General features: G+C 49.3%; 2 protein-coding genes across 2 annotated transcripts; both read left to right on the top strand.

Moving 5' to 3' along the window:
• Positions 1-1,243: 1,243 nt before the first annotated feature.
• On the top strand, positions 1,244-24,845 carry ROPN1L (rhophilin associated tail protein 1 like). The gene is made up of 5 exons (XM_010356642.2): positions 1,244-1,659; positions 7,346-7,469; positions 9,066-9,227; positions 20,717-20,892; positions 24,667-24,845. The coding sequence occupies exons 1-5, from the start codon at positions 1,253-1,255 to the stop codon at positions 24,764-24,766; spliced, it is 969 nt and encodes a 322-aa protein (XP_010354944.2). The 5' UTR covers positions 1,244-1,252; the 3' UTR covers positions 24,767-24,845.
• Positions 23,481-24,210, top strand: LOC115896387. The gene is given in 3 exon segments (XM_030926766.1): positions 23,481-23,520; positions 23,523-23,665; positions 23,668-24,210. Coding segments are annotated over 3 exon segments (726 nt in total).
• Positions 24,846-26,570: the final 1,725 nt, after the last annotated feature.

The following is a 26,570-nucleotide window of genomic DNA, read 5'->3' on the forward strand; positions in this document are numbered from 1 at the left end:
CCTCTCAACAGCATATAAGATTCTTTGTTTTCTTTTTTGCGGGGGCGGGATTGGGGACAGAGTCTCACTCTGTTGCCCAGGCTGGAGTGCAGTGGTGCCATCTTTGCTCACGACAACCTCTGCCTCTCAGGCCCAAGCTGTTCTGCCTCAGCCTCCCAAGTAGCTGGGATTACAGGCACGTGCCACCACGCCCAGCTAATTTTTGTAGAGATGGGGGTTTCACCATGTTAGCCAGGCTAGTCTCGAACTCCTGACCTTGTGATCAGTGCTGGGGTTACAGGCATGAGCCACCGCGCCTGGGCCGATTCCATGTTTTCATACTGTCATCAACTTTAAATACAAGTATTTTCAGTTTTTGCTAATGCTGTTAATTTAGAAATATGTATGTGTATATTGTCTAGTGGGTATTTGGACGGAAACGATCAAAATCGGGCAACTTTCCCAGTTTCCTTGAAGGGAGGGCTTGCCATTGGCCCCTCTTGGTAGTAGCTCGCTGTAGTTGTCCATCTTCCTGTTTTGAGGAGCGCAGGAGGAGATGGATCTGGGGTCTCATCCATACGGTGGCTTGTTAACGGCAACTGCACCAGCCAGCCAGGTCACCCCCTAAAGCAGAGTTAACACCTTGCATGGTGCCTTGGTCAGCACCCACCAAATTCGAGGTTTCTCCTATCCTTCGACTCAAGTCTCTTTTGACAGATGGGATTTATTTCCTCCTAGAGCCAGTCACGTTGGCTCAACCACCCTATCTTAAGAAAACAAATACAATATTGTTTTAGCTGGAAACTGCCCACTGTCCAAGTGGCTTTTTAAATGAACTCAGGTTCACTAAGGCACGGCTTAGGCAAGGGCATGTGCGAAGTTCGAGGCCTGAGACGTTTAGAGAAGCGGCCCCAGGCGCAGGCGGGTCCCGCAGTGGGGCCCGTGCCGCCCAGGCGATCAGCACGTTCAGTTAACCCGCTTCCCTCCTAGTAGGCCCGAGTCCCCTCGCCTCAGCCTCACGCAGCCAGAGCAAGGGGAAGAAGGAGTCCTTCGTGAGTTCGCCGCTCACTTTCGGCGGTGGGAAATCGATCCGAAGACCCTTTTGTAGGTGAAACGCTCAGCTCGCGCGGCTCTGAACCACTGGGGAGCAGCGGCGGCTGCGAGCCGGATTGCGCCAGCACCTCCTCGTCCAGTCCCGGGGCAGCCCCGCCCCGCTCAGGGCCGCCTGCGCGTGCGCGGTGCCAGGGGCGGGGCCTGGTCGCGTCTCGGTTGCATGGATACCGAGAGCGTGCGTAGTAGCCGCTGGCGCTCGCGAACTGCAGGGTCTGGGGTGTTATTGGAGGGACCGTTGGTCCTCATTTCTCCCGAAGCCCGCGGAGGAGCGGGTAAGAGCCCCGCGAAGCCGGCCCCAACCTTGGGAAAGGGATGGGAGGCGACCCTGGCCGCTAGCCTTGCGCTGCTAGCGGCTCCACCGCGTCCTAGCCGACAGCCGCCCTTCTTCCTCGCAGCGCGCTGCGATTCCCCAGCCTGGTCCCTTCTGCGGAGAGCGATGCCGCTTCCCGACACCATGTTCTGCGCTCAGCAGATCCACATTCCCCCGGAGCTGCCGGACATCCTGAAGCAGTTCACCAAGGCTGCCATCCGCACCCAGCCGGCCGACGTGCTGCAGTGGTCCGCGGGGTAAGCACCCTCGGCCTGGGGAGCGGTCCGGTATACGTGCCCAAGCCAGACGAGCCCAGAGGGCCCTCCTCCCGGACCAGGGGCCCGACGCGGCGCTCAGCGTCCTTAAGAGTATCAGGCAAAACTTTCCCCTTAGCATTGGTGACATCTATACTTGAGTGTCTATCTAGGAACCATTTCGATTTATCGACCATGAGACCCGAAATTATTGCAAAATGCTCACTTACCTACAAAGTAATGGCAACTCAGTTGTTTAAAAGTGTTTATGATGAAGATAGACTAAAATTTAAAGCAATTGCATTGGGCAGAAAAGTGTCTACATTATGTTAAAAAAAATTTACATGGTTGCGGTCACTTTACTTGTGAAATGATTTTACAAAGAGGAATATTTTAGCTAAGTTCCTCATCTGCAGAGAATCCTCTCAAAGCTATGTATACCCAGAGCTGGTTAAATTTATTAGAACCGGGACGACCGTCGTCATACTGAGGTCATCATCCCTAGAGTGCTCCCGGTAAACTGTACAGCAAATGAACCTTCACAGTTTTTTTTTTGCCACAAACATTCCAACACTTTCCAGGAATAGACATTCATAATCTCAAAGTTACAAGTCAACAGATCTTAGAGGCATTAAAAGAAATCCTCTTGGTTTTACAGGAGAACTCTTTGCCCCTTTTCAATAAACAGATGTAAAACAAAAACTCACTTTTATGATGACAAGAGTCAGCATAGGTGTAAATTTAATTTAAATATTTTAGTCATCAACATGTCAAATTTTGACTGGGCTTGGTGGCTCATGCCTGTAATCCCAGCACTTTGGGAGGCCAAGCTGGGAGGATCACTTGAGCCCTAGAGTTTGAGACCAGCCTGGGTAACATAGCAAGACCCCATCTGTATTTTTTTATAAGAAAAATAATTTTAAAAGAAAAAAAAAGCCAAATTTTGCTGGCTTTCTCTGAATTCTATAACCAAGGTGAATTACTTTCCTTCGGCTGCTGTAACAAATCACCACAAAACTTGACAGCTGAAAACACAGACATACATTCTTGCAGTTCTGGAGGCCAGAAGTCCAAAATCAGTTCCACTAGGCTAAAATCAAGGTGTTGGCAGGGCTTTGCTCTTTCCAGTGGCTCTCAGGAAAACCCAGCTCGTTTCCTTGCCTTTTCCGGCTTCTAGAGCTGCATTCCTTAGACTCCTTGGCTCATGTCCCCTTCCTCCATTTTCAAGGCCAGCATCTTCGAATCTCCCTCTGCCTCTCTCTTCCAAGGACCCTGGTGATTGCATTCAGTGGCCATCCAGATAGTCAAGGGCGATTTTCCCACTCGAGATCCTTAATCAGTCTACAAAATCCCTGTTACCATGTAAAGTAACATTCCCAGGTTCCTGTGACTTGGACCTGGATATCTTTGGGGCTGTTATTTTACCCACCAACTGAGCTACTTGTCCATCCAGTGCTTGCCCTCTGAGAAACGCTTTTACCAATGGTTTCTGAAAGACTCTTTCAAAGTTCTTGCTAAAGAAGTATAGCCTCTGGTTTTAACCATTATTCAAGCTTAAATACAAGGATTTATAAGAGTTTGTGCCCTACAAAAAGTTCCAAGATTTAGCAACATTTTCTTGGAACATTAAATTATGTTTAGTAATACCTTAGAGATAGTTATTTTAAGCTTCACTTTGTTTATTTATTTTTGAGATGGAGTTTCACTCTTGTTGCCCAGGCTGGAGTGCCATGGTGAGATCTCAGCTCACAGCAACCTCTGCCTCCCCGGTTCAAGCGATTCTCCTGCCTCAGCCTCCCAAGTAGCTGGGATTACAGGCACCCGCCACCACACCCAGCTAATTTTTGTATTTTTAGTAGAGATGGGGTTTCACCATGTTGGCCAGGCTGGTCTTGAACTCCTGACCTCAGGTGATCTACCCACTTGGGCCTCCCAAAGTGCTGGGATTACAGGTGTGAGCCACCACACCCGGCCTAAACTTCACTTTAAAAGGTTTAATCAGGCTGGGCACAGTGGCTCACACCTGTAATCCCAGTAGTTTGGGAGGCTGAGGCTGAGACTGATGAATCACCTGAGGTCAGGAGTTCAAGACCAGCCTGACCAACATGTTGAAACCCCGTCTCCACTGAAAATACAAAAATTAGCTTGGCATGGTGGCATGCACCTGTAATCCCAGCTACATGGGAGGCTGAGGCAGAATTGTTTGAACCTGGGAAGCGGAGGTTGCAGTGAGCCAAGATCATGCCACTGCACTCCAGCCTGGGTGATAGAGCAAGACTCCATCATAAAATAAATAAACAAATAAATAAATAAATAAATAAATAAAGACTTAATCAGGAACTTTCCGAATGTACCATGCTACTAATTTCTCTCAAGAGCCATTTATTTATTTATTTATTTATTTTTGAGATACAGTCTTGTTCTGTGGGCCAGGCTAGAGTGCACTGCTGCCATCTCAGCTCACTGCAACTTCTGCCTCCTGGTTCAAGCAATTCTCCTGCCTTAGCCTACCAAGTAGCTGAGATTACAGGTGGGTGCCACCACGCCCAGCTAATTTTTGTATTTTTAGTAGAGATGGGGTTTCACCATGTTGGCCAGGCTGGTCTCGAACTCCTGACCTCAAGTGATCTGACCTCCTGGCCTCCCATAGTGGTGGGATTACAGGCTTGAGCCACGGCACCTGACCAAGAACAATTTTTAAGTTTAGAAGAAAACCCAGGCATTATTCATTCAGCAGTATATATGTAATTGTAGGCTGAAATGTGTTTCAGCTGTCACAGGACATAATCTGTTAGGGAGAGCTATTCAAAAGTAACTCGAGTAAGGCGGGACGTGGTAAGTGCAAAAATGAAGGGTCATGAAAGTTAAGCAAAAAGTGGCTTGGTCCTTGAGAGATTTTATAGGCAGAGAGATTGGGGCTTGGGTGGGGAGGAAAGGATTCCAGGAAGAGGAAGCAACACAGGAAGAAGGGGGCAGAAACAGGAAGAAGAAAACCCATCAAAACCAAAACAGGAAACCAGGATACCCATGGACATAACTGCTATAGAACAAGCAAGTAGGCTGAGCACCGTGGCTCACACCTGTAATCCCTGCATTTTGGGAGGACGAGATGGGCAGATTACTTGAGCTCGGAAGCTTGAGACCAGCCTGCACAACGTGACAAGATCTTGTCTGTACTAAAAATAAAATTAGCCGGCCGTGGTGGTGCATGCCTGTAGTCCCAACTATTCAGGACACTGAGGCAGGAAGATGGCTTGAGCCCAGGAGCTGGAGGCTTCGGTGAGCCATGTTCACAACACTCTACTCCAACCTGGGTGACAGAACAAGAGCCTGTCTAAAAAAGAAAAAACAAACAAAAAAGATGAAGCAAGTAGCCATTCCTTTTCCCTCAGGTTAGGGTTCTTTTCAAAGGAGATTCTCAGGTGGGCAGATACCAAAGCTGAGCCAGCCTCCCCCAAGCCTGTGGACTCCACCGTGAGGGAGTCGGCTGTTCCTTATGATACCATCATGCAGTTGTGCCTCACACAGGACAATGAACGTAAGAATCAGTCAAGTAACAGAGGCTGCTTTGGCCGGTGTGGGCCTCAAGGGAACTGGCAGAGGCTAACATTAGTTGGTCTCGCCTCAAAAGCAGGCTCTCCCAGCCTCGGCCCTACTGATAGTTGGGGAAGGCACAGGAGGAAGGGGTGTCCTGTGTGTGATGGGACTTAGCAGCCTCCTGGCCTGCACCCACCAGATGCCTGGAGTACCATCCACCCTCTGCTGTGACAATCAACAATGTCTCCAGGCCGGGCACGGTGGCTCACACCTGTAATCCTAGCACTTTGGGAGGCCGAGGCGGGTTGACTGAGCTCAGGAGTTTGAGACCACCCTGGGGGAAACATGGTGAAACCCCGTCTCTACTACAATATAAAAAATTAGCTGGGCTTGGTGGTGCACATGTGTAATCCCAGCTACTCAGGAGGCTGAGGCTAGAGAATTGCTTGAACCGGAAAGGTGGAGGTTGCAATGAGCTGAGATGGCGCTACTGCACTCCAGCCTGGGCCACAGAGAAAGACTCTGCCTCAAAAAAAAAAAAAAAAAAAAAAAAACCACAAAAACAACAACGAAAAGAGTCTCCAGAAATTGCCAAATGCCTTTTGGCTGGGGGGAAGGAGGAGGAACATTATCCCCCACTGAGAACTCTGCTTCCAGAGGCCGTATCTAGCTCGGGATTCCTTGCCTGAGTTATGAGGAATTACCCCCATGAAATAGGTGAAAACCTTGATTAGTAGGAATGTGGCAAAATGAGGCACCCATTCTTCACCTGCACCCTTTAGGTCTTAAGGTTCACATTTGTCTAACTCATTGCTGCCTTCATTTTAACTTTTCTTCAAATCATTAACAAAGCCACAAAATGGAGCTGAAGTTGTCTTACACAGCAAGAAAACAAGGTCAAATTTGAGGGGTGTAAAGAGAAAGGATGAGATATGAAGTTTATTTTAGTCTATCAGACATCTACTTATCCGTATTTATCTGTAGCAACGTTTCTAACTACTCATGGCTTTAAAATTGTTATCTGTGGCCCTGGTGGATGCTTTAATGTTCATTTTTCCTGGATATGCTGTCTCTTTTCATCATGCTAAGGTCATTAGGGCCCCAAATGATGTGACTTCAGCATCGCCACCTCTGGCAAAGATACCAAGGGGCATGAGTTTCTCAGAAGGTCTTGCCTAGCACCCCTCCCACCACAAGCCAGAGGCTGGATGTGGGTTCCCTCTTGACTTATTGCCCCAACAGTTTCCCACTCTTGCCTCCAATGTAAGCAGCAATATCAGTGTCCCAGAAAGGAACAATTAAGAGGAAAAATACCAGGCAGGAAAAGTAGGGGGCGGGGGGTGGGAACCAGGCCAGCACCTGCCATTTCCAGGGTGGAAGCAGGTGACCTGTGTGTTCCTGGGCTGCCTCAGGGTTGAATATGCAGATGCTTAAAGTCAATCACCTCAAAAAGCAGCAAGACCAAACCCACCTGTCAAAAGTGGGAAGATGGCCTGGCACAGTGGCTCACAGCTATAATCCCAGCACTTTGGGAGGCCAAGCTGGGAGGATCACTTGAGGCCAGGAGTTCCAGACCAGCATGGGCAATGGAGCAAGACCACATCTCTACAAGAAATAATTAAAAAGATTAGCCAGGTGTGGTGGTGTGTGCCTGTAGTCCCAGCTACTTAGGAGGCTGAGGCGGGAGTATCCCTTGAGCTTGAGAGGTCGAGGCTACGGTGAGCCATGATTATGTCACTGCACTCCAGCCTGGGTGACAGAGTGAGACCCTGTCTCAAAAACTTTAGGAAGAAAAAAAAAGTAATACATGGAGCTCCAGCTGATTGTGAAGTGGCAGGGAGGAGGGGAAGAATAACACACATTGAAGGAGCTTTTGCGAGTGCCAGCCACTGTGCCAAGCCCTTCTCACTCAGTGCTCTCTGACCCTCCAACAGGGACTCTCATTATCCCCTTTGCCAACACAGAAACTAAGGCATGCAGAGAAGGTTAAGTCAGAGAACTAAGTGGAGGAACCAGGACATAAGCCCGGGATGTTGGTCTTCAGAGCTGTCCTTCCTAATCACCATTGTTTTGGGGGGTTATTGAAGAAATTGCATCGCATAGCTGCTTTTTGTGTATTGATGAGCTTTAAGAGATGTCTGTTATTTATTAGATATTTTTCAGCTTTGTCAAGAGGAGATCCACTTCCTGTAAAGGACAGAATGGAAATGCCCACGGCAACCCAGAAAACAGACACAGGCCTGACTCAAGGACTCCTGAAAATTTTGCACAAGCAGGTATGGGGAGTTCTGTGGCCTCAGGCAACTGGCCTGTGCTTTCCTTACCATTCACTGTGCATTGATGACAGAGCGAGGCCCACCCCGGCAATGTATTTCAAACCTCCCAAGGTCCCTGAAGTCCTGCTTTCCCTGCCACACATCGTCAAGGTTGATTCAAGGAAGAAATATGTTGTGTTTGGGAGGTCTTTTTCTAGCTTCAACAGCCCCAAGTAACTATCCAGGAGTAGATTTTAGAAAAGTGAAATATAATTTCTTTAAAATACAAAATTTACATGACACTAGATTCTGCTGGGTGAAAAATACAAAATTCCAGAACCTGGGGGGTTTCTAGTCTGTTCTCCAGGTGTGCATTTGTGAAAGCTGTGTGTGGGCTTGAGTAAGCCTCTGCCTTCTCTGTCTGAAGGTGGGCTGGAGTTTGGCGCCCAAGGTGGGCAGCAGCCTCTGGTGTCCAGTTCTGTGGAGAGCCTGGGCCTCCTTCCTGCCTTGCACTTCTTTGCCCCACACGCCATCCTGATTTTAGAGACATGAGTTACTAGAAAGTGGGTAATGGAGCAAGGCTAGGCATTCCGCATGATTCAGTTCTTTTGCTAAAAGAGACACCAGTGGCATAACCTTGATTTTCAAGCTGACTTATCCCATTCTACATTGTGAAGTGCTGTACTTCTGCGCAGGATACAGTGAATTCTGAAACTAGGACTTTTCCATGGCTACCTTAAGGGAAATGAAGAACTCTTGAATGGTGTAGCTTGGGAAAAGACATGCTGAAATTGCTCAAAGCCTTTTCATCCAAGATACTGCTAGCAGATTGCAGAAGTTATCAGTTTTGATAGATTGTTTAAAATAGTAGAAGGAAGGCCGGGCATGGTGGCTCATGCCTTTAATCCCAGTACTTTGGGAGGCTGAGGCAGGCAGATCACTTGAAGTCAGGAGTTCAAGACCAGCCTGGCCAACAACGTAAAAACTTTGTCTCCAATAAAAATACGAAACTTAACAGAGTGTGGTGCTGTGCACCTGTAATCCCAGCTACTTGGGAGGCTGAGGCGGGAGAATTATTTAACCCTAGGAGGTGGAGGTTGCAGTGAGCTGAGATCGTGCTACTGCACTCCAGCCTGGGCAACAGAATGAGACTATCTCAAAAATAAATAAATAAATAAATAAATATATATATATATATATATATATAGTAGAAGGAATACATTGATTTTCAGTTTTAAGCTATCTCCTATCTAACTGTTAATGTGTTTAGGGGCTGGATTTTTAAAATGTTTTTTACTGAGGTTTATTTTTTATTGTGAAGCATCTCAGACAGAGTGGAGTATCATATACTCAATATCAGTATGCCTGTTTCATTAAGTCATAACATGATGCTGTATTCGCTTCACCGTCCTTTTTTCATCTAAGAAATAAAAGGTTGCGGCTTACTGCCTTCCCTGCCTCCCCTCGCCAGGGCTGACAGAACCCACTGTCATGCATTTGGAGTTCATCTGTCCCTGCATGGGGCGGGTTACTCGGTGTATGCTGAATTTTCACAGCATTCTAGTGTTTCCCAGGTTTAAAATGTGCGTAAATTGTCATGCTGTGTTTTCTAAACAGTGTCACCACAAGCAGTATGTGGAATTAACAGATCTTGAGCAGAAGTGGAAGAACTTGTGCCTGCCGAAGGAAAAATTCAAAGCGCTCTTACAACTGGATCCTTGTGAAAACAAAATCAAGTGGATAAACTTTTTAGCACTTGGGTGCAGCATGCTTGGTGGGGTATGTACCTATAAATGCATGTCAGTCATTCTGTGTCAGCGTGGTCCCAGCTTAAAAATCCTTTCGGTTTCAGTAACTAAAGGAAACACTTTAGTAACTGTGTCTTAGAAGAGCATTTCCCCCTGCTGTAGGCCTATCATATTAATATTTCCGGGCTTATAGTTATTTTAATTTACAGAAATTACTTATGAATGCCTCAACTTAAAGGTTAACAGTAGATGAAAGATATGGATACTATTAAACTATATTTAGGTTTTAGAAGAAAATGCATCAATGACTTTTTAAAACTACAAATCATTTTGTAAACTGATAACTGTTTTCCTCATCTGTGGAAAGAGGCATACAGTTATTTTCTACTTTAGTAGAAATCTATCATCATTATTATTATTATTTTGAGATGGAGTTTTGCTCTTGTTGCCCAGGCTGGAGTGCAATGGCACAATCTCAGCTCACCGCAACCTCCGCCTCCCAGGTTCAAGCAATTCCCCTGCCTCAGCCTCCCGAATAGCTGGGATTACAGGCGCATGCCACCATGCCTGGCTAATTTTGTATTTTCAGTAGAGACGGGATTTCTCCATGTTGGTCAGGCTGGTCTCGAACTCCCGACCTCAGGTCATCTGCCCACTTCGGCCTCCCAAAGTGTTAGGATTAAAGGTGTGAGCCACCACGGCGGCCTTAGAAATCTATTATTAAAAACTAATAGATACAGTGCAACTTTGCTGATGTTCGAGTATAAGCCAAGCGACTTAGGAGTGAGACATATCCTCCAGGTGACGAGGCGAGCCTGGGAGGTCGGGGTGAGAAGGGAGCTGGGATGATGTTGGCAGGACTTCCTTTGCAAACCCAGAGTCAGTCTTCTCAGCTAAAGTCTTGCTGTGAGACATGGTGATTGGGTGAAGGAAGAGTAACCAGGCATCAGCCATGTGAAGCTTACGAAGAAAGGAGGCAGAGCAAGGAGAACCAGCTCTGACTACACAGATGAACAATTTGATTTTACCCCCTCCCTTCAGTCTGTGGCCCAGCGTGTATAACTGGAGGCCCCTGTGCTTGCTTCACAGCCTTCACTCAGCTTTGGTCCATGCCCAGAGCTCTTTCATTCCATTTTCATTGAAACAAACTCCTTGAAATGGGTGGTGGTAAACACCCACAAACCTACCCAATGTGGTTGCTAACGCACCCACTTCCAACCATCCGTGTCCTCCTCCTGCGTCCTGTCCCCCTGCCTGGTGGCCTGAAGCAATGACATTTCTGAAGCACCTGCTCGCTCCCTGGCCTCTGAAACGCATACTTCTGTGTGTCCCCCAAGAGGTACATTGGGAATTGTAGTTGGTTTTGACTTGATGAAAAGACAATTGTGTTGTTAGTGATTTTCTGAAATGTTCATTCTAAATTATATGACTAGATGTATTCGTCTGTATATCACAGACTGCGTTGTTCAGTCCCTTCCTCTGCCATGTCACATCTGAGTGCAGCGCAGCTCACCAGCTCTGCGGATGGCCCCAGTGGGAAGCTGTGTGCCCTCAGGGAGTCGGGTGTGGTGTGGCTGTAGAATGAGCAAGAGTTTTGTTGTGTAACTGCTCAAAGGCAATGGAGGTGCTTCCTGTCAGCCCTGGGCTACTTGTGCCAAGGCCTGGATGTTGGCAGGCCCGGTACCCTCCAGTAGTAAGAACAGGTGCAGATGGCACCAGGGGAGTGTCTCAGGGGTATTATCAAGATAGACAAAGGCAAATACATTTAATTATTGGAGACATTTTTATGTCACTTTGTTAATCTGGAACTCTGTGAAATCTGTCTATCTATCTATCTATCTATCTATCTATCTATCTATCTATCTATCTATCTGATCTATCTATCTATATCTGTATCTAACTATATATTTTTTGAGGTGGAGTCTCACTGTGTCACCCAGGCTGGAGTGCAATGGTGCGATCTTGGCTCACTGCAACCTCCCAGGTTCAAGCGATTCTCCTGACTCAGCCTCCTGAGTAGCTGGGATTACAGGCATGCACCACCATGCTCAGCTAATTCTTGTATTTTTAGTAGAGACGGGGTTTCACCGTGTTGGCCTGGCTGGTCTTGAACCCTTGACCTCAGGTGATCTACCAGCCTCGAGTTCTGGGATTACAGATTACAGGTGTGAGCCACTGTGCCCCGCCTAAATACATAAATAAATAAATATTTATTTATTTATTTATTTATTTATTTATTCAGAGCCTTGCTCTGTCGCCTAGGCTGTAGTGCAGTGGTGCGATCTGGGCTCACTGCAACCTCTGCCTCCCGGGTTCAAGTGATTCTCATGCCTCAGTCTCCCAAGTAGCTGGGATTACAGGTGTGCACCACCATGCCTGGCTAATTTTTTGTATTTTTAGTAGAGACGGAGTTTTGCCATGTTGGCCTGGCTGGTCTTGAACTCCTGACCTCAGGTGATCTGCCCGCCTCAGCCTCCCAAAGTGCTGGGATTACAGGTGTGAGCCACCTCTCCCAGCCCTGAAATCGATATGTTAACAATATAAAATTGTATGCAATATTTGAATTAATGTTGGTGGTTTCTGCCTCTAAGCTTAGTTGTAAAATTTTGATTTTAACAATGATGAGAAAGTAGAATAATTCATGTTTTTGGATCCATCTTTATAGTTTTCACCTTCCTAATTGTGAAAATTGAGCAATAGATTTAAAACAATTGAACGTGTTGGAAAATAAGGCCTCTTGTCCATGTAGAGTGTGTGACACTAGATGGAGACATTGTGTTAAGGATAGAGCTTGGCCATCTAAACTAATTCCTGGGGAAGAGACATCACACACAGCACACATTCTTTTGTGTTCTTCCTGTCATATGTTACTTGACCCACAGAGAATAAATTGACACCAGGAAGCATGCTGTGTGTCACTGCGGGTTCCTGCCTGTCTCCTAACTTGAGCCACCTTTGCCAGCAGGACTCCAGGTTTGCCCTTGACTCCTTCCATAGGTGCTAGAGGCCCCTCCTGGGTGTAGAGAGCCACGGTCACCCTCTGCTGTGGTCCTGTGCGCCTGTAGACTCAGGGTCAGGTTCAGGTGTGAGAGCTGACCTCTCCTCCCTCAGAGGAGTGTGTGCTCGTCTGGGGTCCTTGTCTGCTACCAGGGATGCCTGCTCTGCCCTGGCTCCCGCGGCCCACAGAGTGCTGAGCACGAGCTCAAACCCCTGTTTCGGGGTGTGCCGGGTAGACAGGAGGGGCTCGGACCCGCCAGGCCTTGGTGTGGACACTTGTGTTGTTGACCTTGTTGGCCCTGGGTGGCTTGGAGGTGTACTAAGAACACAAAGCTGTGAATTCAAGGAGGGGTTTCATCATGTTGCTCGGCATCACGAGCGTTCATTTTTATGCTTTAAAAAATACCTTCAAAAAGGAGGAGATAAAGAAGTGAAGTGCGATGAGAAGAATTTGTAGTGGATTACCGCCTGCGGATGTTTACTTCACATAGGGTGCTGTGTCATTGGTGGCTAGCCGCTGCCTGCGTGAGTGGGATAGATGTCATTCCTGCTCCCTGCGTCTATGGCAGGGCATGGCTTGTGGCAGGTGTCATCTCTGTGCTGTTACATTTATTTCTCTTAGAAATCACTCGAGTCAAATTCGTCGAATTGAAGCTCTCCAAAAAGACTGGAAATCTGTTTTAATTTCTGAGTCATACGTATCATTCATTCCACAAATGTTTACTGTGCATTATTTTGTGCCAGATCCCGTTCTAAGTGCTGAAGGTTCTGGAGTGAACCAAATGGGCAAACGTCACCAGGTTATTGGAGCTGATGTCCTGTTACATCCTTGAATCCCTGAACACTGCTCTAGTTATTACGTCAAAAGCCATCAATTCAGGTGAAGGGGCACTGTGAGCTGCCCCAGGCAGGTGATCAAGGACATTAAATTGCCATCTGGGTGTTAAGAGATTCCTGTCCTCTTTCTCAATGTTTTGATGTGCTCGCATGGTGAAATGACCATATTTATATGTTGTGGCTTTTATTTAAATTTTTTTTTTTTTTCTATAAGAGACAGGGTCTCATTCTGCCACCCAGGCTGGAGTGCAGTGGCATGATCATAGCTCACTGCAGCCTCAACCTCCTGTACTCAAGCGATCTTCCCACCTCAGCCTCCCAAGTCACTGGGATTACAGGCCTGCGGCACCACACCCAGCTAATTATTTATTTTTTGTAGAGACAAGTATCTTGCCATGTTGCCCAGGCTGGTGTCAGTTCCTGAGCTCAAGCAGTCCTCTCGTCTTGGCCTCCCAAAGTTCTGGAATTTATAGGTACAAGCCACAGAGCCTGGCTGACTTTTATTTTTCCATTTCTACAATGCCATTAATGATCCTGAGCATTAAAGCTGTGGATCAAAATGTTTTGTTTTGTCTTTTAAGCATGGAGATCTTTTTTTAAGATAAGAAAATTGTGAACCAAGTCTTTCATCCCCATACTCACACTGACAGAGTCAGTCCGTTATGATCAAAACAAATAACATAGACTTCAGTGAGGCTTTTTTTCTTTTTTTTTTTTGAGACAGACTCTCGCTCTGTCGCCCAGGCTGGAGTACAGTGGCGCGATCTTGGCTCACGGCAACCTCGGCCTCCGGGTTCACGCCATTCTCCTCCCTCAGCCTCCTGAGTAGCTGGGACTACAGGTGCCCACCACCACGCCCGGCTAATTTTTTGTATTTTTGGTAGAGATAGGGTTTCACTGTGTTAGCCAGGATAGTCTCGATCTTCTGACCTTGTGATCCACCCGCCTCAGCCTCCCAAAGTGCTGGGATTACAGGCGTGAGCCACCACGCCTGGCTAGTCAGGCTTTTAAACACATTTGAACTTTCTTAATCACAGAAGCATCTCTCTTCGTTTACAACCACAGATGCACACGTGTCTAGCGCAGCTTTCCATCTGAACACGGTGCACGCAGTGGGCATGATTTCTAGGGTTTGACCATGTGAGGGAGTGTGCAGAGCCCTGAATGTGTATTCTCTGGAATCCTCCCAACAGCTCTTTGAGGAAGGCACCGTCAGGTTTGCAGGCTGGTGCCCCAAGGCAGAGAGAAGCTGAGTCACAACAGGTGACTTGGAAGTGGGGAGAGGAGAGGATTCCTCCTAATGGCTCCATAGCGCAAGGAGTGTGCAGCCCACAGGTTAGGACCACCTTATTCAAGTTTACGCCTGAGATTTCCTGTCTTGGAGAAGAACAACTCCTTGGGACAGTCGTCAAAATCATTTTGTGTCCTGAAGTGATTCATTCCCTGGAAGGCATTCAACCTCGGCCTTCTGACAACACACACTTTGGAGCTCTCAGAACATCGTCCCATCCAGTCGTGCTACAGCATGTCAGATTCAGTGACTGACCTATCACAGTACCCTGTCCACCCGATGTGATGGCCACCTGTGCCAGTGACAGAGGCTGCATCCTGGCTTACTCCTTCTGCCATTTCCTTCCAGGTTTCCCCAGCTAGGGCTCGAAAGCCCATTTGGACATGTCCAAGAAAGACCAACAGAATTCCTCGTAGCCCCTGCAGCTGGTGGGAAGACACAGCCATGCCCCCACTGCTCAGTGGGAGCCTGAGGCCATAGGCATGTTTAGGAAGCTGTCCCTGAAGACAAAGGAGCTGCTCGGGCTCCTGACTCCCCTGGCCCCAGCTCCAGTTTCCCTGATTGCTCATGTCCCTCCCTCTGTGGGAAAGAGGCAGGGTCACACTCCATTGACCAACCTTGCCCCTTCCGCTGGAGATTCCCATGGGCCGCTGATGTGGGTCGCTATGGCCTCCCCACCCCTGTCCTGGACACCCTAGCCACGGGGTGAACTGCTGCTTCCCATTCGGGGGCCTCCTACCCTTATCTGCTGTCAGCCCCCGAAATGGTTTTAAATTAGAAAACTCTAGAGGATAACAGAATTCGATGAAAAGGCCCTTAAGCTTTTGAAAATGCAGTGCTGGGTTAGAGGCTTTTGAAAATGCAGTGCTGGGTTAGAGGCTTTTGAAAATGCAGTGCTGGGTTAGAGGCTTTTGAAAATGCAGTGCTGGGTTAGAGGCTTTTGAAAATGCAGTGCTGGGTTAGAGGCTTTTGAAAATGCAGTGCTGGGTTAGAGGCTTTTGAAAATGCAGTGCTGGGTTAGAGGCTTTTGAAAATGCAGTGCTGGGTTAGAGGCACGGCTTCACTGGAAGTCCAGTCTCTACCCCCAGCACAGGCAGCCATGCCTCGGAGGGGGACTTCTTTGTTCTGATTCTGTGTAAAACGGGCCTATTTTCGTTTCCATGCCAGCTGAGAAGTGCCCTTGGGGAGGTGTGAGGTGACTGTTGAGGGGCCCTGTGTCATCATGAGAGCAGCTATAATTTGGAAACTGAAAAATCCCACAAAGTTGGCACGCCGAAAATGCCCAGAAAATAGTGGGTGCCCCCGTGCCTGTGTTCTTCACACATCCCCGTTTGAATTTCAGATTATGGATCACGTGCAAATACTTGGTTAAAAACTAAGTGCTTGGCTGGGCACAATGGCTCACGCCTGTAATCCCAGCACTTTGGGGGGCCGAGGCAGGTGGATCACCTGAGGTCAGGAGTTCGGGACCAGCCTGACCAACATGGTGAAACCCCCGTCTCTACTAAAAATACGAAAATTAGCTGGGCATGGTCGTGGGCACCTGTAATCCCAGCTACTCAGGAGGCTGAGGCAGGAGAATCACTTGAACCCAGGAGGTGGAGGTTACAGTGAGCTGAGATCACGCCATTGCACCCTAGCCTGGGCGACAAGAGTGAAACTCCATCTCAAAAAAAAAAAAAAAAGCAACTAAGTGCAGCTTGCCAATCACCTCTGCCCAGCATGTATCGCACACAGGAGAATAAATCAGCAACACGGCGGAGGGCAGCATGGGGCATTCATGCCGAGGAGAGGGTCTTTTGGCTGGTGTACAAGTGACTGTGCCACCCACAGGCCTTTGGAATTGAGAAATAAATTTGAAGAAATGTAACTCTCTGCACAAGATCAAGCAAGTTGCCTTATGAATCCTTCTGGATATAAAGATTGCTGCAGATCTTATTGTCAGAAGTGTTGACGTGGGTAGTGTCATCATGCCTTTGCAGAGGCAGTGATGCTCGAGTGTTTTGATGTCTTTTTCCTTAAATACCACTTCCTCTGAAGCCTTGGAACAGCACGTTACACAGATCTCATCTGCCTGCTCCATCCACGCCAACTCCTTCCTTCCCGACTCATCCTTCCTGAGGCCCCGCAATCCTGCACACGGTGGTGATGGACTTCCATTTGTGTCGGGTGTAAAAGCAAATCCCGTCATAACAACATGTCTTTGAAAGTTTCAAGCAAGGAACATGGATTGTGAAATACACGACTCTACTTTGAGCAAGTCCTCTCTTGGGGACAGTCTTTTAGGGGAGCCACGTGTGCAGCGGTCCTGGAGCAGTGCCTGCAGCTCCGCAGAGCGGGTTCTGCACTTTTCCTAGAGAGAGCATCATGTTGCCCTGGGGGCTGCACTCACCTGCTAACCGTGCTGTCCACCTCAGCAGCACCACGTGCAGCCGCCAGCCCACCGGCACTGCTGGCGTGGGAAGGGGGTGGAAATGGGAGGAACTGCCCCATCAGGCTGCTGGGGACGGGGAGCTCAGTTCTGTTCAGGGCTCCATCTCCTGCAGCCAAATGTCTGGGTCCCCAAGTAGGTGACGTCTCTGCCCCGGGTCTTGTTCCTGGAGCCCACCTGGCAGCTGCTAGACATAAAAAAACAGAGTAGTCACTGGGATGAGCTCAGAGGCCCACCAGCTGCGCTCCAGTCCTGGCTGGGTGACTTGGGTGATTGCTGAGACCCTCTGGGCCTGGCCAGGGTGTCTCTCTGTGCCTCACAGTAACCACATGAGGTGACTGTCGTTATTCTCACTGCCAGAGGAGGACAGCAGGCTGTGTTATCAGCCTTGCTGTGACCACGGTATTCTGTAAGGGAGGCTCATTTTGTCCCATAGCCTGGAGCGGGCTCAGAGCCCTTTCCTGTCCCTGAGGATGTGGGGTTTATTCCTGACACAGCTGCTGTGGAGCCAGACAGGCTTGGCCTTTCCCTGCGTCTGCAGGCCCTTTCCCTGCGTCTGCAGCTCTCCTGTGGGGACGGTGCTCGGTGCTGGCCCTACTGTGTTTGTTTCTTGCGCTTCCCTCAGAAGCACAGCCCCGGATTCATCCCTGCAGGCGATTCCCCAGGGATGCCAGCCGCCTCCGTGGCTGCTGCAAGTCGGAGCTCTCAGTCTGCCCTCACACCCCACCCCAGCAGTGTGGAGGGTACCAGCCTGCTCGGGAAGGTCCTGGTTCTCAGCCATGTTTGCCAAGTGATGTGGTGTAAATACTCCCACTGCAGCTGAGTTCAGGCTGCCAAGGTGAAGTCCTCCAGCTCACACAACTGCTGGAAACTTCGCAGTTGGCTCATGAGCCGGCTCCAGCACAGCACTGGTCTCCGAGGAAATCCTGTGCCACCCACCAGCCCTTGTCCTTCCCGGCCTGTCTCGTGTGCTTTGACACAGGAGATTGCTCTCTCCACCAGGAAACGCTTTTCTTCACTCACCAGCAGCCTCCCTCCTGGCCGTGCCTTCCAGGTCCCCTTGGTGGTCCCTCACTCCCCAGCTCTTGGTGGTATGGTGTGTCCATGCACTGTCCTCCCACCTCGGCAACCTCATGGGGCTCAGCTATATATACCATCCTGCTCATACACACCATCCCCCTGTGTATACCATCCCCCCCATGTATACCATCCTCCCGTGTATACCATCCCCCTTGTGTACACCATCCTGCTCATGTACACCATCACCCCGTGTACGCCATCCCCTGCTGTGTACACCATCCCACTGTGTACACCATCCTCCTTGTGTACACCATCCCCCGTGTACACCACCCTGCCCGTGTACACCTTCCCCTTCATGTACACCATCCCCCCATGTACACCATCCCCCTTGTATACACCATCCCCCCGTGTACATCATCCCCTGTGTACACCACCCCGCCGGTGTACACCCCACCCATGTACACCATCCCCCCTGTACACCATCCCCCTGTGTACACCATCCCCCATGTACACCATCCCCCACCATGTACACTATCCCCTCGTGTACACCATCCCCCAGTATACACCATTCCCTGATATACACAATCCTCTCGTGTACCCCATCCCCCCCATGTATACCATCCTGCCCATGTACACCATCCTCCTCCCGTGTACACCATCCCCTCATGTACCCCATCCCCCCAGTGTACCCTATCCCACCTGTGTACACCACCCCGCCTGTATACACCATCTCGCCCGTATACACCATCTCGCCCATGCTCCCGAGTCTCCTCTGTGAGTGCTAGGCCTACTAAGTAGCCACCTGAGTCACCAGTTCCACCGGGTGCCTGACAGACATGTCAGTGGAAGCCATCCCAAACTCAGCTTCTCTCTGGAACTTCCCGGTTGATAGCACATCTACCCTTGCAGCTGTTCAGGCTCCAAACATTGGAGCCACTTTTCATGGTTCTGTCCCTGCCCACATGCAGCCAACAGCGAGTTCTGGTAACTCCACCTTCAGGAGAGGCTGAGTCCAGTCCTCCCAGTGGCTGCCGCCACCCAGGCCCCTGGCTGTATTATTCCAGCAGCCTCCTCCCCAGGTTCCTGCCTTCCACCCTCATCACTGGGTTCCTGCCTTCCACCCTCATCACTGGGTTCCCGCCTTCCACCCTCATCACTGGGGCCTCCTCCTCTTCACACATCGGCAGAAGGACTCCTTAGAAACACTCACAGTGCTCTGTCTTTGTTTAAAACCCTTTGACACCTTCCCATAGAACCCAGCCAAAGCCCAAGTCCTCCCTGGGTCTGTAAAGACCCCTGTGATCTGCCCCCACCCCATCCCACTGACCTCATTTCCCACATTCCTGCCTCTCCATAGCCTGCTCTAGCTACCCGGAGCTCCTGGCGGTTTCTGGAACACACAGAAGTATCCCTGGAATTCTCCCAGCATCCCACATGACTGGCTCCTTCCCCCTGGGTCTGTGCTTACATGCTACCTGCTCTGACCTTCCCTGACCACCCGATTGAAAATGTCACCCTCCATCCCGACACTGCCTGCCTGCTGCTCCAGGCATGCCCCCTTCCAGAGCACCCTAGAATCCAGGTGTTGTGGCTTTCCCACTCGCCTGTGATCTCCACCTGAGCAGGGGTTAGTCGTCTATTCATTGCTACATCCTGGTGTGTAACAGGCACTTGGCAAATGTGGAGGGAATGAAGGGCTGTTGCCATGTGTGTGTGTTGGCGAGGGGGGTACATTTAAGCCGCCACCCGTGTGAGCTCACCTTCATCAGTAGGCAGCGTGACCATCCAGGCAGGTACGAGATAGCCACTCTGGCAAGGACGGGCTTCACAGAAGGGACTTGAGGTGGGGACTGAGGGGAGGGTCCCATAGGCCAGCTGCGGAATTCGGACACCTGCCCCCCAGCTTACCCTGGCCCGGGTGTTGAAGGCTGCAGGTCATGATGTCTTGGTGCAGAAGGAGAAAAGGAGACCTGGGCTATGTATTTTCTTTTGAAAAGATAGTAATCTTATGTTACAAGGTTTCCCCCGCCTCCTTCAAACAAACACACACACAAACAGCTCATGTTTTTTCAACAAGGATGAATTGAGCAAGTTGGAGGTGGGAGGCCATGGGCTGGCCCGGGGGGGCCCTGGTGCCCAAGCCCTGCAGTTCCAGCACCACGAAGCCTCTGGTCTTATGAAGATGACCTTGGCCTGTTAGCTGCCCCAACCAGGGCCTTGGCTGGGAAGGCAGGTGCTGAAAGCGTCTGCCGTGTGGAGGCAGGAAGGTTGCTCAGAGGATGGGCCTTCCCTCTGAAAGTGGAGGGTGGACTGCTGTCTGAGATGAGCCCAGCAGTTTGGAAGAGTGTGAGGGAGATGAATGGTTTGCAGGGAGGAAATTCAGGTGTTGTCCTGGAGCTAAGACAGAGCCCAGAGCCTTCTGTGTGAACAGGGATGGAGCCAGGACAGAGCCCTCCCTTCTGCCTGGTACGCATCGGCAGGCACCCAGGGCCTCCTTGTAGGCATGCAGGCTGTTGGCTGCCAGCCCTGCCCTCTGCAGGCAGCACCTCTGGCTAGTGGCAGAGTGTATTCAGCCCCTGGGCACATCCCCGGGTGTGTCTCTGGGCCAGTTGGGTGGCTGCACAGTTCTGCATTAGCTTAGGAAGTTGGTTTTAAAGACATTGATGCTTCCTTTTGTCTGTAACAGTCATTTCTATTTGAATAGAAAATAAGATCTGTGAATGAGAATTTTTTCCTGGTCAATTGCACTCCATTCAAACCTTTCCTTTTGATTTTTCATTATGGCAATTGTACATTCCCCTAGTTCTCAGTTCAGATGGAGAGCGCACTTTTTGGAGAATTTCTGTCAAATATGCTAGAGTGTTGATTCTGCTGGTGCCTGTTTTCAATGTGAGTGATGCCAGGAGTAACTGTTTTTCTACCCACTTGGCTGTGGTGCTCCTAGTCCTTGAACACTGCGCTGAAGCACCTGTGTGAGATCCTCACGGACGATCCGGAGGGTGGGCCCGCTCGCATCCCCTTCAAGACGTTTTCCTATGTCTACCGCTACTTGGCCAAATTAGACTCAGACGTGTCTCCCTCGGAGACGGAATCCTACCTTGCCTCTCTAAAGGAAAATATGTAAGTATGCACACTCTCTAGGATTCAGGTATGTTGACCATGGGAGAATTTCCTGTTTCACTTCCCCCTTGTAGGGAAAAACTCAGTTTTTCCTTTGCTCTCACACCACAACAAGAATCAACACAGAAGACTGCTATGACCAAATGTGTGGAGGTTCTTCCTCACCAAAAAGCAAGCAAGCAGTCCTGCAGCAGACACCAGCTCTGCTCCTGTCTACCTGGAGATAGTGTGAGATCCCACAGGTTGAAGGCTCCATCCCGGAGACTGCCCCCACCCTGCCGCATTTCTGATGCTAGTTGCAAGCCCCAGGTTATTTTGCCTGTGCTTCTGACTGACTGGCTATAAATCAGGGTTCCCACAACCCCTCCTCGGGTCAATTAATTTGCTAGAATGGCTCACAGAACTCAGGGCAACACTCATGTTTACTAGTTTATTAAAGGATATTTTAAAGGCTACCAACAGTCAGAGGAAGACAGACACAGAGGTCTGGAAGAGTCTGGAGCATGGCGGCTTGTGCCCCCATGGAGTTGGGATACGTCCCCTCCCTGCCCATGAATGAGCTCCTGTTGGCCTTCCTGTTGGTCTCGAGGTGTTTAGCTACTGGGAAACTTTCTAAGCCCTGTCCTTTTAGGGTTTTTTTTTTTTTTTTTTCTGGAAGCTTCATGATTGATTAAATCATGAAGGCCATTAGTGATTACCTAAGCCATCAGCCCCTCTCCCCACCTCCAAGGTTGGGCTGGGCTGAAAGTCCTACCCCTCTAATCCTGCCTTGGGCTCTCCAGTGACCAACCCCATCCTGAAGCTATGTGAGCCATCAGCCAATCATGAGCATGAAGAAAGAACTCACTTTGGAGATTCCACAGGTTTTAGGAGTTGTATGCCAGGAGGCAGGGTTGAAGACCAAATATATATTTCACAATATCACGTCCCTTGTCTGCAATCACTTTGTCCCAACAAATCCCGTGTTTGGCAGGTTCAGGCACACCTGATGGTATTCAGATTGTGCGTAAGTGGAGCTGCGGATCAAAGGCCATCAGCGAAAGCAGGCAGCACCTCAGAAGGGAGCCGACCTCTCACGTGGCTCCCACCCATGTGCGCTGAGGCTCAGGTTTCTTTAGACTTTAGAGGGAGAGAATGTATCCTTTCATTAAGACTCGTTTATCCCAAATCTATCCTGATTCCTATGTACAGCATGTCAGGTGGTATTAAATTGTAGCATGTTAAAAAGTGAGATAGAGGCTGGGCACGGTGGCTCATGCCTGTAATCCCAGCATTTTGGGAGGCTGAGGCGGGTGGATCACTTGAGATCAGGAGTTTGAGACCACCCTGGCCATCATGGCAAAACTCCATCTCTACTAAGAAAAACAAAAAATTAGCCAGGTGTGGTGGTGGGTGCCTGTAATCCCAGCTACTCAGGAGGCTGAGGCAAGAGAATCTCTTGAGCCCTGGGGGCAGAGGTTGCAGTGAACCGAGATTGTGTCATTGCACTTCAGCCTGGGCAACAAGATCGAAACTCCATCTCAAATAATAATAATAATAATAATTTTAAAAGTGAGATAGAATTCATTTCTCCACAATGAAACATAGACATGGATTACTGCTGGTAGACTGCCTGATGGTAGTGCCACGGACACAGGATCATTTGCAGAAACTTGAGGATGTCACTGACATCAGTCACGCAATTCTCACTGCGACAAACTTGCTATATGACCCTGACACATTGCATGGTGTATTGTATTTGCACCAGGCTGCATGTGATGTAAGGGTGGTTCTGCTCTGCAGCATGACTTGGAGCTGACATTTGAATATATTGTCTAGTGTTCTGATCACCTGCAACATTTTTTAACAAGATGAATGAATCTTCCCTTTAAAGACAAGATGCAGAGTAAAAAGGAACAAAACTCTTGGGTCCTACGGAAGTTCTCATCTGTTCATTTCTTAAACCACCATCGGGTGCTGACTCTGCACCCTGCACTACCTATGGGGAGGCAGAGAAAGCAGCCCGGGGCCTGTGGGGTGTGCAGAGGCGGTGGTAACAACAGAAGGGCAGGGCCCGGGGGGCTGTGGTGCTGCAGAGTAAGCCTGGTTAACAGAAGAAAGGGCCTTCAAGGTGCAAGGGCAAGAAAGGGCCCAGGTCCTCCAGGCTCCAGCCCCGAGGGAGATGGGGCCCCTGAGGTCTTCCCAGCACTTCCCCTTGGGACCACTGCCCCCCCAAGTGCTGGTTGTGGTTTGCCCCTGAGCCCCATACCTCTCATCTCGAATTGCCCACAGTACAGTTTACTGAGCACCTGCTCTGTGCCGGGCACTGGCGCAGGTGCCAGGGATGAAGGCAGTGAACAGGCCATGCCCCGACCCCTGGAGTTTTGCCCTGTGAAGCAGACAGACATCAGACAAGCAGATTTTAAGACAGCAGGTCATGCTAAGTGCGGAGAGGACAGTAAACCAGGGACAGGGACTGATGGGGGCTGGTCCCAGGGCCGCCTTCTGGCACAGCACATACCCCTGCTTGCCTCGGCCTCCTGAGAAGCCTCCTGGCCTGTCATCACACCGAGACTGTTGTCCTCTCCTCCCACCCTTTCTAACCGGCCATGGTGCCACCTAGGATGCAGGCTGCGGCACCAGGAGCTGGTACTCTATGATCCGCCAGCCTTCACCTCCCTTCCTGCCCCAGTGTAATCTGCATCCTGCGCCCTGCCCCACCTGTCCCAGCCCTCCTCATCTCCTTGTCCCTTCCACACCATTTCCTCTCCTTTCTTCAAACTCACATCCCCTCTGGGATACCCACCATGGGCTGAGCCTCTGGACTCCATGGTCCCCCTTTTTCCTCTTTCCTCTGTCATCCACTGTCACTCCAACCCTCCTGTCCTCATGGAAGATGGCAGCTCCCAAACTGTCCCTTCTCTCCACCTTATTCTTGACACCGTCCTGGCTGGTGTCTGCAGTCACACGGATGACCCGTTACTTTGTCCCCAGCTCTCCTCCTGATGCCCACAGGCTCTGCTTCTGCACCGCCATCCGGATCATGCCGGGCCCCTTTTCCTGCCCTATCTGCTCACCTCTTCTCTTCTCTTGTGCTCTCTGACCCGGCTACTCCACCTGATGGAGGCGCCTGGGACACGGATGGTTCCATCTCATCCCAAATCCATGTCCCCAGCCTCCAAAAAACTGGGACCCTGTGCAGCAGCCTCCTCTCCCACCACTTTCCTGAGACCACCAGTCATGAAAAAAGAAAAACCTATGTGTATAGTACCCATCTTTTCACCTAGATATAAAGGTACATTTATTATACGTTTTGGTACATTTTACACAAGAAAATAGAATCCTTTATTTTTGGAGACAAGAATTACTGATGAGCAACCATAAACAGGTTTTTAAAGTAGACTTTTTTTTTTTTTTGAGACGGAGTCTGGCTCTGTCACCCAGGCTGGAGTGCAGTGGCGCCATCTCGGCTCACTGCAAGCTCCGCCTCCTGGGTTCACGCCATTCTCCTGCCTCAGCCTCCCAAGTAGCTGGGATTACAGGCGCCTGTCACCACGCCCGGCTAGTTTTTTGTATTTTTAGTAGAGACAGGGTTTCACCATGTCAGCCAGGATGTTCTCAATCTCCTGACCTCATGATCTGCCTACCTCGGCCTCCCAAAGCACTGGGATTACAGGTGTGAGCCACTGCACCTGGCCAAAGTAGACCTTTTAAATCATATTGCGTTTTATAAAAATGTTACTAAGTATACGATGAGAAATTACTAATAAGCATCTTTATCTGTTTCCAATTTAGAGACACCAGGAGGAACGGCATGATAGGACTTTCAGATTTCTTCTTTCCAAAGAGGAAACTTTTAGAAAACCTTGAAAACTCTGAAGATGTAGGCCATTAATACAGAGAAGAATACATTTTAGTGTCAAAATAGTGCTCTTTAAAATTCTGGCATCAAATACAACTTATCCTGAATCACATACATGTGTAGTGTGTTTCTCTTCATGGGAATTTAGTGTGACAGTGCTTCATGGGGTCTGCTTCATGATTGCTCTTCACTGTGCCTTTTAAGGACCTGAAGTATAAGAAATTGTTGACAGTAAAATAATCTCTTTTAGTAAATAATCTATTTGGTGACTGCAGAGTTGGAAGTAGGGCTGGGCAGTTTTAAAAGTGGCTTTTTGGCTGGGCACAGTGGTTCAGGCCTGTAATCCCAGCCCTTTGGGAGGCTGAGGTAGGAGGATGACTTGAGGTCAGTAGTTCGAGAGCAGCCTCGCCAACATGGTGAAACCCCATCTCTACTAAAAATAATACAAAAATTAGCCAGGCGTGGTGGTGGGCACCTGTAATCCCAGCTACTCAGGAGGTTGAGGCAGGAGAATCGCTTGGATCTGGGAGGTGGAGTTTGCAGTGAGCCAAGATTGTGCCACTGCACTAGAGCGAGACTCCATCTCAAAATAAAAAACAAAGTGGCTTTTCTTCTCCTTGACTCTAAGCTGGTGGAGGGGCTTGCCCTCTGCTCCCTGCCCACCCTCCTAAGACTCCCTGGGAAGGGCATTGGCAACTGAGGCTGGATCTTTTCTATGAAAGGTGGACCCCAGGGACCTTGCTGTCTGGCCCAGCGTCCGTGGCTGGAGAAAGTGTACTGGACAGCAGCGTGATCCATTTGAATGGAAATAAGCATCCAAGATCCTTTATTTGCTTTCCTTTTATAAAGTCTTCAAAAATACCAGTACCAATGAATACATTTCAGGTTAGCTTCCAGGCCAGGGCTCAGGCCATGGAGAGAACTCATGCCAATGCCTGTCTGGAGGCCCAAGGAGTGAGCGTGGGCCTCTCTAAAACTTAAAGGGACAGATTACATGACGACTTTGGGGACAGCTTGCTAAGTGTCCATTTGGCAGCACTTAGGATGAGACATGCTTTCACCGTGACTATCTTATAGGGAGGTGATGGGGGAGGGTGAATAGAGTGCCTGCTTCCTCTAACCCTGGAGGCTGCCCACATTTACCAAGAGAACCTCATCCAACTGCTGACCAGCTCCGCATGCAACACAGCATCCCTGGACCCAAGAAAAGACATTTGGAGAGGAGTTTTGTAAGCATGAGCATAGATGAGTATCACTGTAGATAAACGCCAACGTGAAAATCTGAATCTATAAAGTATAAATCAGGAACAGCTTTTCACTCAATCGAAAAGGCATGTGGTGTTTCAGTAATAAAAATCATGAAGTGTGGAGACTTGGGGCAGCGCGGGTGTGATTAGGCCCCCTCCTGCTGGTGAACAGGCCCTGGACTTTGTCCCTTGAAAAGGCTTTTGTCTCAAAAAGCGGGTTTTTCTTGGGAACGACTTGGTCATAGAAGGAGAAATAGCATTCTGTATGAATCGGCGAGGGCTGCCAGAACAAAGTACTGCAGACCCAGTGCTTATGTAACAGAAACACTTCCTCACTGTTTTGGAAGCAGAAGTCCAAGGTGAAGGTGTCGGCAGGGCTGGTTTCTCCGGAGGCCTCTCTCCGTGGCTGGTGGATGCTGTCCTCCTCCTGGGTCCTCACTTGGTCTTCCCTTGTGCCTTTCCGAGTCCTCATTTCCTCTTCTTAGTAGAACACTGGTTATACTGTTTTAGGGCCCATGCTAATGACCTCATGTTAACTTAATTACCTTTTAAAGATCCTGTCTCCAAATACAACCACAGTCTGAGTTACT

Source organism: Rhinopithecus roxellana, chromosome 3, assembly GCF_007565055.1.
Source record: "Rhinopithecus roxellana isolate Shanxi Qingling chromosome 3, ASM756505v1, whole genome shotgun sequence".
NCBI lineage: Eukaryota > Metazoa > Chordata > Mammalia > Primates > Cercopithecidae > Rhinopithecus > Rhinopithecus roxellana.

What these genes read in the sequence shown, in the direction of transcription:
- ROPN1L (XM_010356642.2), top strand. Translation starts at nt 1,253, where the DNA reads ATGGATACCGAGAGCGTGCGTAGTAGCCGCTGGCGCTCGCGAACTGCA. An exon ending in GGTGCAGCATGCTTGGTGGG is followed by an intron (nt 9,228 to 20,716) that starts GTATGTACCTAT and finishes TGGTGCTCCTAG; the next exon opens with TCCTTGAACACTGCGCTGAA. An exon ending in GCCTCTCTAAAGGAAAATAT is followed by an intron (nt 20,893 to 24,666) that starts GTAAGTATGCAC and finishes TTTCCAATTTAG; the next exon opens with AGACACCAGGAGGAACGGCA.